This window comes from Pholis gunnellus (genome assembly GCF_910591455.1).
Source record: "Pholis gunnellus genome assembly, chromosome: 18".
NCBI lineage: Eukaryota > Metazoa > Chordata > Actinopteri > Perciformes > Pholidae > Pholis > Pholis gunnellus.
The window spans coordinates 13028285-13046453 of NC_136545.1; the positions used below are offsets into that span (position 1 = coordinate 13028285).

The 18169-nt window shown below is 41.8% G+C and overlaps 1 protein-coding gene across 3 annotated transcripts in view; it reads right to left on the reverse strand.

Moving 5' to 3' along the window:
• Positions 1–18169, reverse strand: part of LOC306710296 (mediator of RNA polymerase II transcription subunit 13-like) — a 70295-nt gene that overhangs the window by 38602 nt on the left and 13524 nt on the right. For all 3 annotated transcript variants that reach the window (XM_079178737.1, XM_079178738.1, XM_079178736.1), the window contains exon 2: positions 15688–15925. In XM_079178737.1, coding sequence (XP_079034863.1) covers positions 15688–15925 — 238 coding nt within the window. The remainder of the gene's footprint in view (positions 1–15687; positions 15926–18169) is intronic.

The following is an 18169-nucleotide window of genomic DNA, read 5'->3' on the forward strand; positions in this document are numbered from 1 at the left end:
ATCAGAAACGATGCGTTTGACTCGTCGTTCCAGAGGAAGCATTAGTGAAAGTTGGGAGACTTAAGAGTGACTGCGACTCAACGTGGCTTGTGTTTGCAGTCTGCAACGCCATCTCAAGTGCATGATATTTTGAGTGTTGTTCAGGTAGAGTGAAGTGACGCTTCCCATGAATTCCCATTCATTCAGCTAAGTAATGTGTCAAGTGTCAAGCACCGAGTAGTGCCATGCACAATGCCAAATATCTAGCAAATGACAGCGCTATGGTGAAAGAAAAAAACTTTACAGTGGCACTTAAGGGTTTAATGTGTGTACATTTCCTGAATATTGTAGGTATAACATTGTGTTAAGCAACAGAGAAACATCATATTTGTGTCGGATTGTCAGATTGTCTGGTGCACAGAAACATAACATTTTAACATTACATTTAGAAGTTTAACAATGCACATTAAAAAGAAACACTCGCAGATTAAAATATAAGAGCGCAATATCATTAATTACTTTTGCCAGAGCGGTGTAAAAGGGCACATTTCTGTGATGTTGACCCTCATGTTAAGCCACAGATACTTGAGCACCTCATTAGAAGTGAATGGGCCTCGAGGTGGGAGGCAGGGCAGCTATTGAGAGGCTTAGCGGGACTCCACTGGGCTTCCTAACTGCCACTAGAGGGGAGAGGGGAGAAAAGAGAGAGCGAAAGAGAGAGACTGACAGCAAGGCTTTCTCCATCTCTCTCCTCTCCTCTCCTTCCAGGCTGCAGTTCATTCATGGCTGTGTCTGTGTCGGTCCCCTAGTCTGGTCCTTGGAGCACTTGCAGACATACATTATAAAACAGCAAATCACCAAACAAGTCCTTAATATCTAGCAGCCAGATATGGCCTAATTGATCAGAAAGATGTAGAAATTAAAAGACAATCATTTAAAAAAATGCTGCATGCGGCCATAATTAAAACAAGCCACATTTGAGTGGAGTCTGGCGTTACGGATCAATTGCGTACTGTTGTACGAACAAAATGTTCAACACAATCTAATGGAATGAGAACACTTGAGTTTGTATATATCATTTTGTACATAATTATGTTTGTGTAATTTCAACTTTACGTAGCATTGTTGCAGAAAATGTGTCTTATCCAAAAAGGAAAAAGACAAACAAACTAAAAGTAGTTTCCACGGCGATGTGAGGGAATCCTGCTTCAAACTCAGGAATGATCATTTCCGCTTTTGGCCTCACAAGGTCTCATTACCTGGGTTTTTATGACAAAATTCCCCAGACTTCTCCGGCATCTGTGCAGTAAATGTGGTTATGGAGGATCAAGAATAAACACGTACTGATGATGAAAGAACGGCCCGTCTTAAAAAGAGTGTGGCACCACCAGGCAGTGATTTTAATCCCAACTGGTTACAACATTGAGGCCCGGGTGAAGCAGCAGAGAAGACAACTAGTGGCGAGAGACCTGAGACAGCACCCACCTGTCACCCAAAGAGGGTCACGCCCTCAATTGTAGCCAACTTTAAGACAAAAACGTTCTTTGTACCAGCCTGTAAACAGCTTTCTGTTTTCTGAAGTTGGACGTCTACGGTGGATTGACTTAACTTTTGGAGCCGGCCTCAAGTGGCCATTTGAAGAACTGCAGTTTTGGGCACTAGTGCGTTGGCTTCAGTTCTTAGCACCGGAGTTTGTAGCTCGGTTTATTCACTATTATGGCCTTTGGTTGAGAACAGTCTATTAAGTACGGTACATATTGAAGAGCGTGACTCCATTTAGACTCTGTTATGTAGCTTTTGCTAGCAGAAATTTGTTCAGAGACTTTCAGTATCAAAACAAATACATCTTCGTGATTGCTAAGTGTTTTAACAAACCGCTGAAGTCCCTATATCTGGCTATTGTGGAGACATTGATTGTGTGGGTAGTGCGGCACAAAATCAGCATTTCTATGCTGCTGATAAAAAACGCCAGGGGAGAAAATCAATTTGGCCGTTGTAGTCACTTGACGCCGGCTGAGAGGCCTCACAAACTGCAGATATCAAAGGCAGCTGGCTCGTCTTCAAAAAGGAGGATCAAAGGGAACAACAACAGTATTCATTCCATTTAATCCTCCATCATTTATTATACATATGTATAGCTGAGATTTTAGAGTCATCTTCGGTGTGAAACAAATTTGATTTTAGTCTGCACATCAAAATACTTACGTCCTGAAGCAAAATCTTAAAGTCTGAAATAAGATGTGCAGGAGGGCTATTCGTATCCATCTATACAAACAACATGTTTCATTGTTTGTTCTTGTTTTTTTTAGCTCAAAGTACTTTTTGTTTTAACAACTATCTGCTACGATTGTCTCTGTAAGGATACAGTAGAGTAATGTTTACCAGAGCAGAGAATTAAGTCAGTCTCCCTCCATTTACCTAAAGCTGCATAATATCAATGTCAATTATATTTATGTAGCCCACAATAACACATTTGCATCAAAGTGCTTTACAATCTCTACAACACACAGTATGACCCCTGCTGTCCCTTAATTATGATTTTTTTTTAAAACACCACAAAAAAATCATGTTTCAAACCAAATATAATATATTTTTGCCCATATATACAGTATATTATCTTATTGTATGCACAGAAGGTTGCATTGGTCTGACCCACTCTGAACTATCGGTACTATCAGTATGCTTTTAAGTTTTTATTGCATATAGATCATTATGGGTGAGAGTTAGCTCATGAATAAATGAAAATGACTTGGAATTTAAATGTGAAACAGAAATGTATAACCTCAGGCAAAATAAATATTGGCCCCACGAACTATACAGTATCTCAAACATTAATCTTCCATGCATGGAGACACATCAAAGCCTGAGGCGAACGACTTCTGTGTGCCGCACATGTATCTTTATTTTGGTTCCAATTCAGCCCATAAAAGATCGAGAAAGGATTCCTTCTTTCTAACTTAAACATGAAGCCGCAAAGGCAAACAGAAGAAAAGTACAGAAACAGAGTTGGTTTGTTTTAAGGCATTCCTATAAACCTGTATTCTATATCAGCACGAGGTTGTTGATCGTCTTGAATGCCAAACAGAAATGTCATACTCTCCCTTGTACTTCCCTCCACCCTCTGTCTCAGTTTGCCCCACCCTTCAACTTTTTTCACTATTTTCACCACACTTACACCGATTCCCTTCACTTCCTAATTCCCTCACAGCCTCTCTCCTTCTCCTCCGTCTACTTCTGCTACACTCTCTCGCCGTTGCTCTTTTAGTCCCTCAATCTCTTTCTGTGTCACACACTCACTCTCTCTCTAAGACACACACACACACACACACGCACACACACACACACACACAAAGCTCTCATTCTTTCAGTTTGCAGCTTTTCTTTCAAAACCGAAAGCTTGCAAAGGAAAAAAAACGTACACCCCCACTCCTTCTCGGTGCAGCTGGGAAACTTCACCCCTACCGTCTCATCTCCCTCTCTCTCTCTCTCTCTCTCTCTCTCTCTCTCTCTCTCTCTCTCTAAGACACACACACACACACACACACACACACACGGTGCAGGGTCAGGGGGTCACAGACCACCACGCCCTGACAACCCCACAAGGGGTGGAGAGAAAAAGAGGAGGCGGGAAGGAAATCGGAGATCGTCAGTCCTTGCCCAACAAATTTACAGACAAGTAAACATGACTGAGGCAATTTTTTCCTCGACTCTCGGTCTGCTTCCCTCAGTCCTTGTTTCCTAGCTCACTTTCCCTCCTCTCTCCGTGCATCCAGGAAAAGTCGGAGGAAGGGTTTTTCCCCCCACAAGCAAATTTTTCGTATTTGGAAGAACATCTGTGACCGCAAACTGGACATTTGTTCATCCAGCCAGAAAGTAGGCACAGCCGAAGAACACACTGATCCTTTCTAACAGATTTGAGATGAGAAGGATGTGAACTGGAAGTGACCAATTTTCTAAATAAGTGTATGATGTATTTTGCTGACAGGCTGGCAAACAAGGAGCCTCAAAAAGAGGCATGCAGAACAACAAACCAACTGCATATCTAACTGCCCAAAGAGAAATCGCAGATGTTCTTCTCTCCCTCCAAACAAACCACTTTTTTTCCTTCTTTTTGAAGCATGAATTCCCGTCATACGCACGCTCCCCTCCCTTTCTCCCTCTCACTACATGCATCTCTCCCTTGTCCTCCTCCCCCCCTCCCTCTCCTTCTTCCCGCCCCTCCTCCCCTCTTTTTTCTTGCTCATGTTTTCTTTTCTTTTTTTTTTTGCTATCATGGAATCGCCGCTTTCCACATGTGACTCACTTTTTCACCAGCCAAAGCCAGACAGGGAAAAAAAAAAAAAAAAGAGAAACGCTTGTGTCTTCTCTCTGCCTCTCTGACTCTGTGTCCCTCTCAGTAGGTGAAGCAGCATTCCTTTATGGGGCTCTTATAACCGCCATAGGTCTCCCTCTTTCAGTGAGGTTGTTCGCTATTGAGACATGTGTCAGCCGGGCGACCTAGTTCCCGATTGAAGGAAAAATTGGGAGGCTAATTATTCATTCCCGCTGTGTGAGTTTTGCTTCTGAGAGCTGCTCCTAAGACAAACCCTGAAGGAATAAAAAGAAGCAGTAGGCCTTGATTGGCAACCGTACACCCCCACCTTTTATTTGCCAAGGAACCGAGCGTGCTCGCAGACATTCGCCACCCTAACATCACAGAAAGCAACCCCAAAAACAAGGGAGGAGAGAGAAAAAAATAAAGCACAACAAAGCCTGAAAAGAGGAGGAGTAGCAGGAGGAGGGGGACGATGGAGAGAGGGCTGGAAGAGGCGGGTGTCAGAGGGAAGAATGAATGCCAAGTAAAACTTGAAAAGGGGCTCGAGTATCATTTTAAATGTTTTTATTAAAAATAAGATTATTAGAGAAAGATCTTCCAACATTTTCTCTCTTTAAAGAGTTTAATCATTTTCAACTGATTCAATAAAAAAAGGTTTAAACCTAAGGTGTGCTTTTTATTTTATCAGTAAAGGGATACATCTCAGAGCAACATGTGGTAAAATGATATCATTGAATCAATGGAAAAGGCCAGTGATGATGAATATCTGCTTTGTACTTGTAAATGTTAGGTTGCTGCTCTCACATATTTCTCTTGGAGACAACCCCAAGACGAAATACCTTTCCACAATCACAGGAGTGTGTTTCACTTACTCTCTTGTATTCACTTCCCGCCTGCTTTATTTTACCCTAATTGACCCGTGTGGCCCTTGTCTTGTTAATCTTTAACGCCTTTCATTCATTTCCTATTCACCGCTTTATGACTACAAGTCATAACCTTAAAGGGCTTCCTACCTAAACCTGTGTGCAAAGAAATTACCACATTCACCCACATTATCGGGTCGGAAACACACTTCTCTGTCTACTCACTGGCACCTGTTCCGTCTGACAGTATTCAACATGCATCCTGGGAGGAGAGGATCAACGTGTTTGCACACCTCATCATTTCTGCTGTGCGTGCAGGGATCACATTGGCACAATGCTAAGCGGGGAGAGCAAATGCTGCAGAGCTTTTGGAGCATCGCCTGTGACAATCTCACTTGATTTTCCTTCTTCGCTTGTTAATTTGCCATTGTAATAGTACCAATATGACGATATCAGCAACACTGGTTGGTGGCGACGGAAGAAGACTGAAGGGGGAAAATAACAAAAGAGAAGTAAAAGGGAGAGATGGGATCATAAAACACATCATAACTCTCAACTACTTCCCAGATCTTAAAAGTTTTACATATTATGATGGCCCTGAGAATGTGTCAGCCCCAGTATAACCGTAAAGGTTGGATTTCACAGTATGCAGTATATTCAGCTGCTCACTGTCGCCATCAAAATGATCAGTTGGTTACAGCGCACAGTAGAAGAGCCGGCAACCTTAAGATCACCGGTTTGAATCCTGGCTGAGATAATCAGGGAGGTGAAATGGACACCGGGCTCCATTCACTTAACAACTGCTGCTGAGATGCACTTCAGCAAAACACTTAATCCGTCAGTGATTCGAGGAGGGCCATGAGTAGAAGATTGTGGCAGCGCTGCACTGACTGGATACGATAGTGCTTTCAGGTGGATAGCTGCAAATATCTGTCGCCGTGTGAGGAGGTTGCTGTAAATTGCAGCTCTGAAAATTTGCACTCGGGAAAAAAAAGAAGATATTTTGGAACACGTTTTCATTTTTGCTTTCTTAATGAGAGTTAAATGAGAAAATCCTGACCACTCACATTTAAAACTACAACCAGCAGAGAGTTAGCCTGGCTTAAGACTGGAGGCAGAGTGAGACTGGCTCTGTCCAAAAGGGGAATCCTCCCACCAGCATCACTAAAACTCACCGTTGGTGATGTCATATCTATAGCCCGACCCATATTTGACTTTCGAGACCGACACTTTTCGGATCAGGATAGGAATATATTTGGCGATAGTGGTTTGTTTTTTACTTAAAACACATAACACAGATGAATAGTGTTGATACGGATGTCTTGGATTTGTTATTATTAATCAATTGCGACCAAGATAGAGATTGAGTGAGACATTTTACAGTTGTCAGTGCTCTCTGATTGCAAAACTATATAATGATGATGACACAGTTTAGCGGAGACAATAAATATTTCAGCACTTAACTCCCCGTAAATGTACACTTTAGTACGAGTCTCCTTTCACGAGACTTTTAAATGCTTTACTTGAAGAGGATGTACATGTTTAAATACTGAATCATAGCTGGTGTAGTTCTGATGGTAAACTGGGAAAAAAAAAAATAAGAAAATAGTCCTTTGAAGTTTCCATCTGCTGCATCTTTTCTTTTGTAATGCGGAACATGTCTTTCTAAGTGACGGTGACAGTCCAACCTCTTTAAAAAACAGGTATGCAGTGTCAGGTGCACATAATTAGAACAAATCAAACACCTTCTCTGGTGTAAACAACAAACACCTTCTCAGTAAAATACATGAAATGCTCCACATGTCAGGAATCCAGTCTGCTCCTGCGCACAGCGGAAGGTGCCCTGAATGAAACTTTAAGCGGCGTGCTCCGAGTGTAAAACCACATTGGTTTTGATCCAGTTTTGAATAATAAAGAGTCCCTAAAATAAACAGGATATGGACGGGAACAATTATGTACGCCACATAATTAATGGAGCATCCTCGTCGGCAGATCCATAACAGTAATAACCTCAATCTAACCTGTATTTGTGAAGCAGGTGGCAAGTAGTGAAGAGGGTTTGTCTCCACAGGCCAGATTATGAGTTCACAGCCAGACGTGGACAGATGGAGGCAGAGGTTAGCCCTCCTTCGTGCGCTTTGCTTCACATACACACATTTGGCAAACGTTTTTTTCACAGGACAATTACCTTGCGACCTCTGCCAGCCCACACACACACACACACACTTGGCCAATTACGGACACACACAAGGAATAACAGTCACAGTCAAGCCACACACACACACACAGAAACCTGTCATGGTGTGCGCATACACACTCCACAACCCCTCCAGCGCCACAAAATATGGCAACCAGCGCTGTTTATGAAGGGCACAGCACCCAGCTGCAGCTTTCTAACACAGAAGACAGACAGACCGAGATGCTCCCGTACATATTTGGCAGAGTTGTTTTGGTTTGGTTTTGTTTAAACCCAGTGCCTGAAGTCATGTCCAATTCACTCCCTCTCTCTGTTCTGTTAATTCCATTATCTCTGATTATTTTCTCATAAGCATTGCTGCTCTAATCCACTTGTTGGTCACATATCTTTGTTGCACCAGCCAACCGCTGAGCCGATAATGGATACGCATGACATAGGTTTTTAAATCAGTCCTGTCTCGCTTGTTCTCATTTTGACTGGTAACTGTGATGACAGCAGCAACACACCCAAGGATGCCGACAGTCATTTTAAAGTAAGATAGTGTCAAAGAGTGCTTTGCAGGTGAGTGATTTAGTAGTTTATTTAAAGATGTGGTGTTACTGTAAATCGTCTCTCCATTGCCTTGCATCCCCTTGCTTCTTAGTTAGTCATTTTTTTTGGGGGGGGGGGGGGGGGGGGGGGGTCCTTGAATTAAGTATGCGCATCATTTCTCTGAGACAGTGTCGTTAAGACTCCCGTCTCTGGAACAACATTCACCCCCAGCTAGGATTGATTCCAGTCACAATCTTTTTTTTTCTGCTGGATTTCCCCTACTTTGTATTCCTCTCAGCTTGACTACAGTTTCAAGAAAGAAAAGGAAAACTCAGGGTGGTGGAAGGCTGACTCTTGGTTAAAACAAAACATATAGATATTTCCACGGGGAGCCTTGCTATACAGGGGAACACATCCTGAATCTTAAATCCCATGAATAATAACGCTCATTTAATGTGATATGGGTCCGACGCACAGGATTAATACACGTCAGCAACCTCAAATGAAATGATTCGGATCATACAGCATAGATAAACACAGTGGAGTGTTCAGTGAATGGCTCTCCAACGCTTCCTCCTGCATTCACCTTGACCACACGCTGTTTTTGTGGCACACAGGAGCACCGCCTATGGTGTTATCAAAGTCATCAGCCCATAGTTTTTCCGCTGCAGATATTCCTAACTAGATAACGCTATACCCACACACACACTCCTCTGCAAATCCATAATCAATTCAATTGTTGTGCTCTCGTCTCGTTATTAGTTGAGCGTATTTGTGGATTGACAAACAAAACTGACATTTCCCTTTTAGTGATCCAGCTGATGCTTTTCAGTCAGAGAAACTTCAGATGAGTGCAACAGCAGAATTATTTGAAATGCTTTAAGTCACCAAACCCCACAGTAAGGGCTGCTGTAGAGGGTTTAATGCCTGCATAGCACATGTGCCACTTATTACTGACTGAGCCTTTATTTTTGATAAAGAGAATCTACAAATTGAATGAAAGCTTTTGTTTGAGGATTGTTTTTTACACATTTTTTTACACACTGGGAATGGAAAATAATAAAAACTGCATATCAAACCGAGCTTCTAACCATGACAACAGCCTATTTACTGCCTTTGAAACTAAACTCCTGGGAGAAGGACAGCACGAATCAATGGTAAGAGGTTTATCAAAACTAGAGCATTTTGTAAGCAAGTAAAGAGTGAGATATGACTCAGAAATAGGTTTTGAAGTTGTTATGGAGACGAGGTAATGACTCATGCTCATCTAACTCAGGTGGGAAAGTCAGTCCTCCATAGGGAGGAAAGGAGGCAGCAAGGCCACTGCAAGGAGAGGGATAAATAATTGGACAATTGTATCAGAACAGAGAGCGTGGACAGAAGTCTAGGTCATGGCCTGAATGTACAGTATGAGTCTTGTTGTTTAAAGTCAGTACAGCAGGAGCAATGCGACAAGAGATAAGTAGGGACACTAAGGACAAGTCTGGCTGCAGCTGGACGAGATGCAGGTGACTTTAAATTCTATAATGCGGTTGTGGATTGTCTCATTTGGGAGATACGTTTGGTTCCAATCATGGCCGTGATGTTGGACTCGCAGAGCAGTTTGTTATCCAAGTCACTGCAGTGCTGTCAGTATTGACAGGGAAGCCTTGCATAGGTTTTGGCAAAGAAAAACAGCAGCACAGTCTTGTCAAGGTTGAGCTAAAGGTGGTGGACAAGCATCCGACTGGAGATGTCAGGGAGGCAGGAACAGACGAACACTGCTCGGCTTAGATGAAAACTTTACCACTCCCCGTGTGTCACACTCCCAGCTGTCAGAGGATAGAAGGTAAAAAAGGTAAGAGTGTCGCTGGTCTCAGAGCAGCAGGAAAAGCTATGTGATATGAAGCAAGAGCCAAAAGACTAGAGACTAGAAAGAGAAGAGGCGGAGGCCCAGGAGTGAACCCTGGGGAACTCCAGTGGCGGTGATGAGACCTGAATAGTCTGCAGTCTACGTTCAATGATTTGGAAATAGAACAATTATTAACAGATGATATAAACAGATGAAAAATAGGAAGTAATTAAGAAAATGTATTGTTTCCAATCGCTTTTTCCAACAGTGATTCTTCATTCACATTTAAATCTTGACTCTTGTTGATTTTTTTAAGTTATTGCTTTCATATATGGTGCTTATTTATTTATTTTAACTTACGTTAAATGGTGATCCCATGACACCTCCAATACAACAGATTATACGTACATGTACAGATAAAAGACAAATATTCAATGGATACCACAAAGACACTCATGAGAAAGTCCAGGCAGTTATAACAGCAACAAAAAAAATCCTGGAGTTCCTTGTAACATCATTTTACAAGATGTCATTCTAGGGGTAAAGATATATTTAGTCAATGGACACTCCATCCTAAGAAGTAGGAGTAGAGCAGTTGAAAACCCTGACCTTTTGTCTACTTTGTGATATAACAAGACACTTACTTGACTCCCTCAAGAAACAATCCCTAAAACTACCGTGTTTACGCTGCAAAAAACACTCAGATAAATACATTGTTAGCAACTACATTCCGTGCATCATTCTGCTGGATGAGCAAGGCCCAGATTGTATGTACATTCATACATTAACCATTGTGTGCGTGCATGAGTATGCATGCGTGTCTGTGCATGCCAGCCTGCGTGCGTGCGTGTTTGTACATTTATATTTATGTCTCGTGTCCGAAATATGTTACTTTGTGTCTGGCTGTGCTGGCAACATGCTGACGACTCAGCCGATTCAACACATTAATCCCGTTTCCTCTCAAACTGTACTTAACCCACACACACTGCCATCTGATTTCAAGACAGCAGGCCACAGTGTGTCGAAACACTTATCACTGAACCAAAAGACAATATCAGAGAGTGCTCGAGTACAGTGAGAGAGGAGCAGCGAGGTAACACTAGATCATAGCTGCTCATACTGCTGGCACGATCTCAATGGCATGATTTATTTAGACTAGAACAGTTCTACACGGCTGTCACGCTGTAGGATTCATGGCTACAAAAGCACCAAAATGATTAGACAGCCACCAAAATGATTAGATTTTATTGTGGTTATTTCCTCTATTTGCAGCAGTGTTTGTGATGAAATCAAATTAACTCAGGGGAGTCAGCCAAAGATCAAATGGCCCACTTGGTGCCAATGAAAAGCGGGTACTTCGCAGGACTTCCAGATCAAGGCTTTGTCTCTCTAAGGATGAGCTTTTAGTAATGGCCAGCAGCTGCCAAGCCATCGGAACAGAATAGTTCAGCGATGCATTTGATTGGACGGCTAAAGAAGTGGGCGGGTTTCGAATGTAGCTTGATATGGAGCTACGGAGCGCTGTGGCTCCACACACAACTCCCTCGTCGCGAAAAGTTGCAGATCGATTGATTGATGCATGTCATGATATTGCGGGTTGAAATCGGTCGCTGCTAATTAACGTAAGCAAGCGTCATATTTTACTGGAAGAAAAGATGACAAAACACGAAGAAATGTATTTTTGTAAATTTGCATTTTATGTTAATAGGTGCACAATATGACCAGTAATTTGACCAAAAATGGTTAAAGGGCATTTTTCATGAAGGACTTAAATGGAGCTGATTTAAATAATATCTAAACATTTGAATGACAGTTTTCACTCACAGCACTTGTTATGTGCACTGTGCAGACATTGTTAAAAGGTGGATGTCCAACAAGCTTTTGTGTGACAGCTAAAGAGTTCTCAGCTACAGAACAACATAAACTCTATCATTTCTAAATAAAAGGCAGACTACTGTGAAGGCCTTACTCTGTGTGTTTCCGTTATGTCAGCAGGTTTATTTGTCCTCTCAACTTCTATTCAGATTATTTCTAAATCGACCTCACCTCTCTCTGCACCCTCTCTCAGCAACCTGTTCATGAATGCGAGACTCCTCTCAGGTCACAACACTGTTTATATTATTTATATCTGTCTAATAGCTTCTGGCGGGCAGACTGAAAACTAATGAATGCACTTTAAATATAATGAGGTTGTATTTTTCTACATTGAATTACTAGAAAAACATAAACAGCAGGAGGGGACTTTCCTGAGTTGCTGTGTTTCTTTAGTTCAATAATTTTGACACTTTTAATGTGTGTTGTGATTATGATGATAAGTAGCTTGTTTTTTTTCAGCTGACTGTAAAATTGTATGGGCTGTCTTTTTGCGATTGTTGTGTTGGGATGTTAGGCAACATCCTCGCCTTTACAATTACATGGCAAATACACCTCTGACAATTCCCCCATTCACTGCTCGGTTGGCAGACAAAGACTCAGCCAGCTCATTTAAAAAAACGTGCCAATTTACACTGCTTTAATATTTGCTATTTGATTCAAAACATGGTTATCCTGCTGATCATTCACACTAAATGTGCCTCACAAGCTGACAGCTTTAGCTGCTCGGGCAAATGTGTGTAAATCAGCATTTCTGATTGGATGAGGAAGAATAAAAACATGACAATTTCTTATTTGAATACGACATATATTAGCAATAACAGTTGTTCCTTTGTTACTACTGGCTTCTCCTTTTGATTTGATCAACAGACAACAATGAAAATCACCTGATTCTGATTGTTAGATTCTATATAGTTAATGGGAACAATATTGGGGAAGACAGTGACTGTGAGTGCTTTTTGTTTTACAGAGAAGGAGGAGAAAGGGAATATTTTACATTATGCTGAGTCGACTACTGTATTCAACAAGCATTTTTAATGAGAATGTGACAGCCCAATGTAAACTCTGAACACTTTTTAAGCCAAACTGAAGAGCAACCTGAGGCGGAAGAAGTACTCAGACCCTGTAAAAGTGGCAATACAACAGTGTAAAAAAACACAACTATGTTTAGGTCAAAAGTCCTGCATTTAGATTCAAACCATTATTTGAATTAAACCATTTGAGACATTTAGAGATGTCTCTTTGGTGGAGCTGTTATCAAATCGCAGACATCTGAAATTTGACAAGGAGCCGTAAGACTCTGCTTTTTGGTCAAAGAACCACTAGTTTAATCTTTAATAGCATATTGTATTTTGAAAGAGTACCATGTGTCTTTAAATAAACTCTTAATCTGAAAAGTAACTATGGTTGTCAAACAACTGTAGTGGAGTAAAACGTACCATATTTCTCTCTGTCGGTAGAAGTAAAAGTTGCATAAAATGTTCTTCCTATAAGTCTATAATATTTAACAAGCACCTCAAAACTGTACACCAGTAGAGGAGACGTACACGAAAGTCCCCACAGATGACTGTCAGGACTGAGCCAGAGCCAAGTGAATCTGAATACCTTGATACCAGTTGAACTGAACCTTTTGCCAAATCAGTAGAAAAATATTTTGTGATGTAAAAACTATTTTCCACGTTATGCCAACGCTGCATTCAAACTGAAGATTGAAGCTCTAATATCGCATGTCTGCTTTCAAACACAGCATCTAAGGTTACTTAGCTCATGTCAATATATTTGTTCCAAAAAGGGACCAAAGGGAGAAATCACAGGAGGAGCAGACTGACATGGGGGAGAGAGAGAGAGAGACAAAAGAGGAAGAAGTCAAGGCGACACGAGGGAGAGAAATCGAACACATAAAACATTCCCACAGCGAATAGAACTTCAGGTGCGTAGCTCCTTAAGACTCGTTAAAACACAGATAGTCCCTGTGTTACAACTGATTCTAATTTGGAGGAAATCCATCTTTAATTAACAATTATCAACTTGTTCTCACACCCCAAATGCTATTTTCACTGCTTAATAGGGACTGTACAGGGAGACCTCTGAGATTTTACATTAGAAGTAAAAAAGTCTTATTATCATAATTGTATGCAGCATGTGTGTGCGTGTGTGTATTTGATAGTAATCCTCCTGAAGAGTCCCTCCTCACTAACATGGGCTCTCCATAGCAGCCCAGTATGATGTTAAATTAGTGGGAATAGCCTTTGAATTCAAAGACTGGAATGTCCCATTAGTCATAATTTGAGATTCATCCGTCTCAAAACATTCGGCCATTTTTCAAACCAAAAATACCAAACAAGCGTCTCAATGGAGAATTCAATCGGGGCTTTGAACCGTTGATCTGGCAAAACAAGACAAGTGATGACATCAACTTAAACTCGAGGAGATTGTGGAGGGCATTTCTTCACAACTTTCTGATATTTCGTGAATCGATTCATCGATAAAGTAATCGGCAAATTATGAAAATACGCCGGCAGCGGTGACAAAAAGACAAAATGTACAAAAGGTCAGAGCATTCAACTTGAATCGTTTCTTGTTATAAATAACATTCCCCCCAAAAGAATTGGACTTGACCGAGAGTAAGAGAGAATTTCTCTGTGTAAATGTATCCTTCAGACTGACACATCTTCAACCCTAAATTATCAATAGCCGTAAAATATAATGAGATAGGTTTATTAGATCTCAGTGTGCTACTCAAAGGGAGTTATATCTGACAGTTTAGGCTGCCAGCTGTGACGGTTTACGAATTGGTGAGGTAATGCTAAAATCTCATATTGCCACATACTTGTTATGTGGCTTCTCGTGATACATTGTTGGCTCTGGATGCCCAATTCCTGCCGCTCTGTGCTCATCACACTGACTCCGTGTGTGTTTTGTGATCGCTATCATCCTCTGTGGTTCTTTTAAGATCAGTGAGCATTACAGAATAAAATGATCTAAACGGATGACGTTTGCTTTTACATGATTAGAGACATAGTTTGGATGTTTGGCGGTTTCGGGTGAAGCAAAGAAATAAGTCAGACTGGCGTCTGTTATTGATGCAAAGAAAGCTCAATGGAAATGTACATCGTATCTTTCTCTGTTAGACATCCTGGTGCAGTCTGAGTAACGGGCTCTCCCCAACAGCAGTAAGAACATCTGTCAAATATCTGCTGCAGTGCCTGTGAGGCCTTTTCACATCAAGTCAGCTTTAAGAGGTAAGGACTGAAATTCTCACTATTGCTTCAACCTCTCCATCCAATATTCCTGCTTTTCCCCCCCCTTGTTCTGCTAAAACAAACCCAATATAATCCCTCTTCCGTTTCCTCCTCTCCCTGTCTTCCAGCGGCTTAGTCGATATGTTAGACTTCTACACACGTGCGCAGTGAGATAATGAAAATGTTTCTATAAATAGGGACAATAGTGCTGACAGTAGCACTCTCTCAAGTGAGATATCTCAGAGTAATTTTCACTAACACATTCACACACACACACTGTAAATACTGGTGCTGAAAATCTCCTCCTATTGCCGTGTGCTTCATCATAGTGATAGTCCTGAAGCAGCATATAAACACTTCGAGTTGCAAAGCAAACACAATTTAGATATGTGCTATACGAGGCTCAAATATAGGACTAGATCAATGGCACCCTACACATCTTAAACAAACTGCACGCAGCTTGAATCTGCAGCAGACTAAACAGCTTGAATCTACATAATACTGAACACTGCTCTGTGTTAGACAATACAGCTCCTGTATAACATGCAGGCGCTTTGTTATGCTGTAAAACACAAAATATATTTGCCACTCACACAACTCAAAACTCATGTTGTACATCTTCACACATATTTCACTACTTCAGTCATTCTGCTAAAACTGCAGGGCGCCTGCATTCGGCGTAATCACTCAAGTCCATATAATCCAACGCAACATAGTAAAAAGCAACCGTAAAACCAAACAGTCTGTACAAGCCTCGAACCTAAACTTTCAGGTCATAAACAGAAGCTGAAGAGAAGACGGATGGGACGAGAAATAACTGAGACGGATAAGAAAAGCTCTTTCATTCTCTTTCTCACCTTCCAGCTCATGATGAATGACGTCGGAGAGGTTGGGCTCTTCGCCCCACCAGAAGATCCACAGCTCCTTGGCGTCGGGCTTGATTTTGCGTCGCCATACACACAGCAGGTTGGCCTGCACGCAGCGCATGAAGCTGCGCAGAACCGGGTCGTCCTGGGCCGGGGCTGAGATCACCGGCCCGTACTCCCCGCTGCCACGGAAGCTGTAGCAACGCCATTTAATGCCCGTCAACTCCGCCTGTGGCAGGAGGAAGAGGAGAGAGAGAGAGATGATTAAAGCGGTAAACGGTCCATTTAACAACCTTAAAATATAGTACAGCATTGTTTTTTTATGTGCGGTGACTAATAAAGTCATTTCACTGTCTTTACTCCAATCATGGTTACTGTGTAATGTAAATGTTGAAACAATTAGTTGATTCATTGATAATAAGCAATCATTTTGATATTCTATTAATCATCTAAGTCATTTTTCAAGCAAAAACACCAAATATTCTCTCCAATGTACTGCTTTTCTCTGTTTTATATAATTGTAAATTTACTATCTTTTAGTTTTGAACTGTTGGTCTAATATTTAGGTCATTATTTTGGGCATTTTTCTTTTTTTTGTGACATTTTACAAACCAAACAATTGATTGACCAACCAAGAAAATAATCAGTATATATTTTCATACTGAAAATAATCTTTAGCTGCAACCACGAATGTCATATTAAATTGTAATTAATTATTGTTACTCAAGAACTTCAAGAAGCATGTTTCACTTCACATCCAGTAGATGGAAAAGAAAAGAAAAACAGCCAGTGCGCATGAATCCATAATGTGAAAGCAGCCTTATTAGCGCTGTGTTAACCTTGAAGTACTGCACTTCAGTAAACATAGATTTCTCTCACATGAAAGAGAGCAGCAGACAATGCTGATTCAATCAATAGCTGCACTGACTCTGTCCAATTATGTTATATTTTCCCGGGCTCCCTGTTTACACGGCTATGATCCCCGTGTAAATGTTTCAACATATTTAACATCTCCCTGTTGTGTTGTTATTTAAACTGAAACCTTCACTCACTGATGCTGTAAAGATACGATAAAGTGTGTGTGGAGAGAAGAGGTGGAGAGCGACGGCGAGACATAAAAAAAAAAAGGTGGCCTTGAGTGAAAGGCAGGGAATTAACTGCTGCAGGAGGGAGAGCGTTGAAATATAGAAGGGCGCTACAGAGAGTAAGACGTGAGGAGAGGAAAACATGTTGGGGTCAATGACTGGAGCCCGGCCCAACGACTGACATCTTCTCCATTTAATCTCATGGGATGATAGGTGTTCGTGTTGACGATTGCAGACTTGGGCATGCAGGCGCTCTGCCATGACACATTTAGTGATGAGCCAAACTGCTACTTCCATGATTTTACATTTTGTAAATGAGCATGCATATGCAAACAAGCAAACGCACGCATACACACACACACACACATACGCACCCGTCGGTGCCCCTGTGATGCTCATGTGTGCTTTGGAAACGCTTTTTCATGTTTGTTTGTGTCCTTGTGTTTGTATTTCTGCATGAATGAGTGGAGCGCACAAAAGGCATTGTTGAACAGGACAGAGATTTGGCAGGCAGGGGGGGGGGGGGGGGGGGGGGAATCTCTCGGTGCGTCGCGCTGCCCTCCTCTCCTGTGTTCACCCAGCTGTGAGGATCATGTTTGGCATACTGACTCGGGCGCCAAGACGCCCAAGACCGGCTGAGAGACGAAAAAGAAAAATACTGACCCGTTTTTTAACACGGGGGACAGGTAGAAAGGAGCAGCTCAAAGATAATTAAAGCCTGCAGTGTCTTTGAGTGGGTGAAGAAAAGGAGGCTCCACAGCTTTGATGATCGCAGAGAGAGAGAGACTTAATACGCTTGTGTGTGTTTTCAGTGTTTGTACGCAAGGGTCACAGGGTTATGTCCGAGTCAAGAATCCAGCCAAAACCATGCTTTTGAGGAAGCCTGTGCATGTACTGAAAACACACACCACAGCATCTTATAAGTGAGTGTACACCGAGGTATGCACATCACCCCCAGGAACACCCTCCTGACTGCAGAATGGACCCATAATTACAAGCATGTCCCCCTCCTGTAATGACAGTGTGTGTAATGGGAGATATAAACATTGGCGCTGTGATAAGCCGAGCCCTAAAATTAGCCATGACAAGGTCAAGGATGCCGGTTCTCCCAAAGCAAAAGAGGAAGACATCTGCTTGCACTGCCTTCGTCACTCCCAGTCAATGTCAAAAGTTCCTCCGCTGTTTGACACAGCTGTCTGCTGCTACTGAATCAGGAGCGGAGACGAGGAGGCGAGGAGAAGTGAAATGTCAAAAAAATATATTCACAATAAAGGCGTACCAGTTGTTGGTTTTATAGGGCAACACATGCTCTCTGCTGAATTGGTTGTTAAACATCCCCTCTAGACATGTTTTTAACATAAAAATACACTGCTTGGTTTCATCAGCTC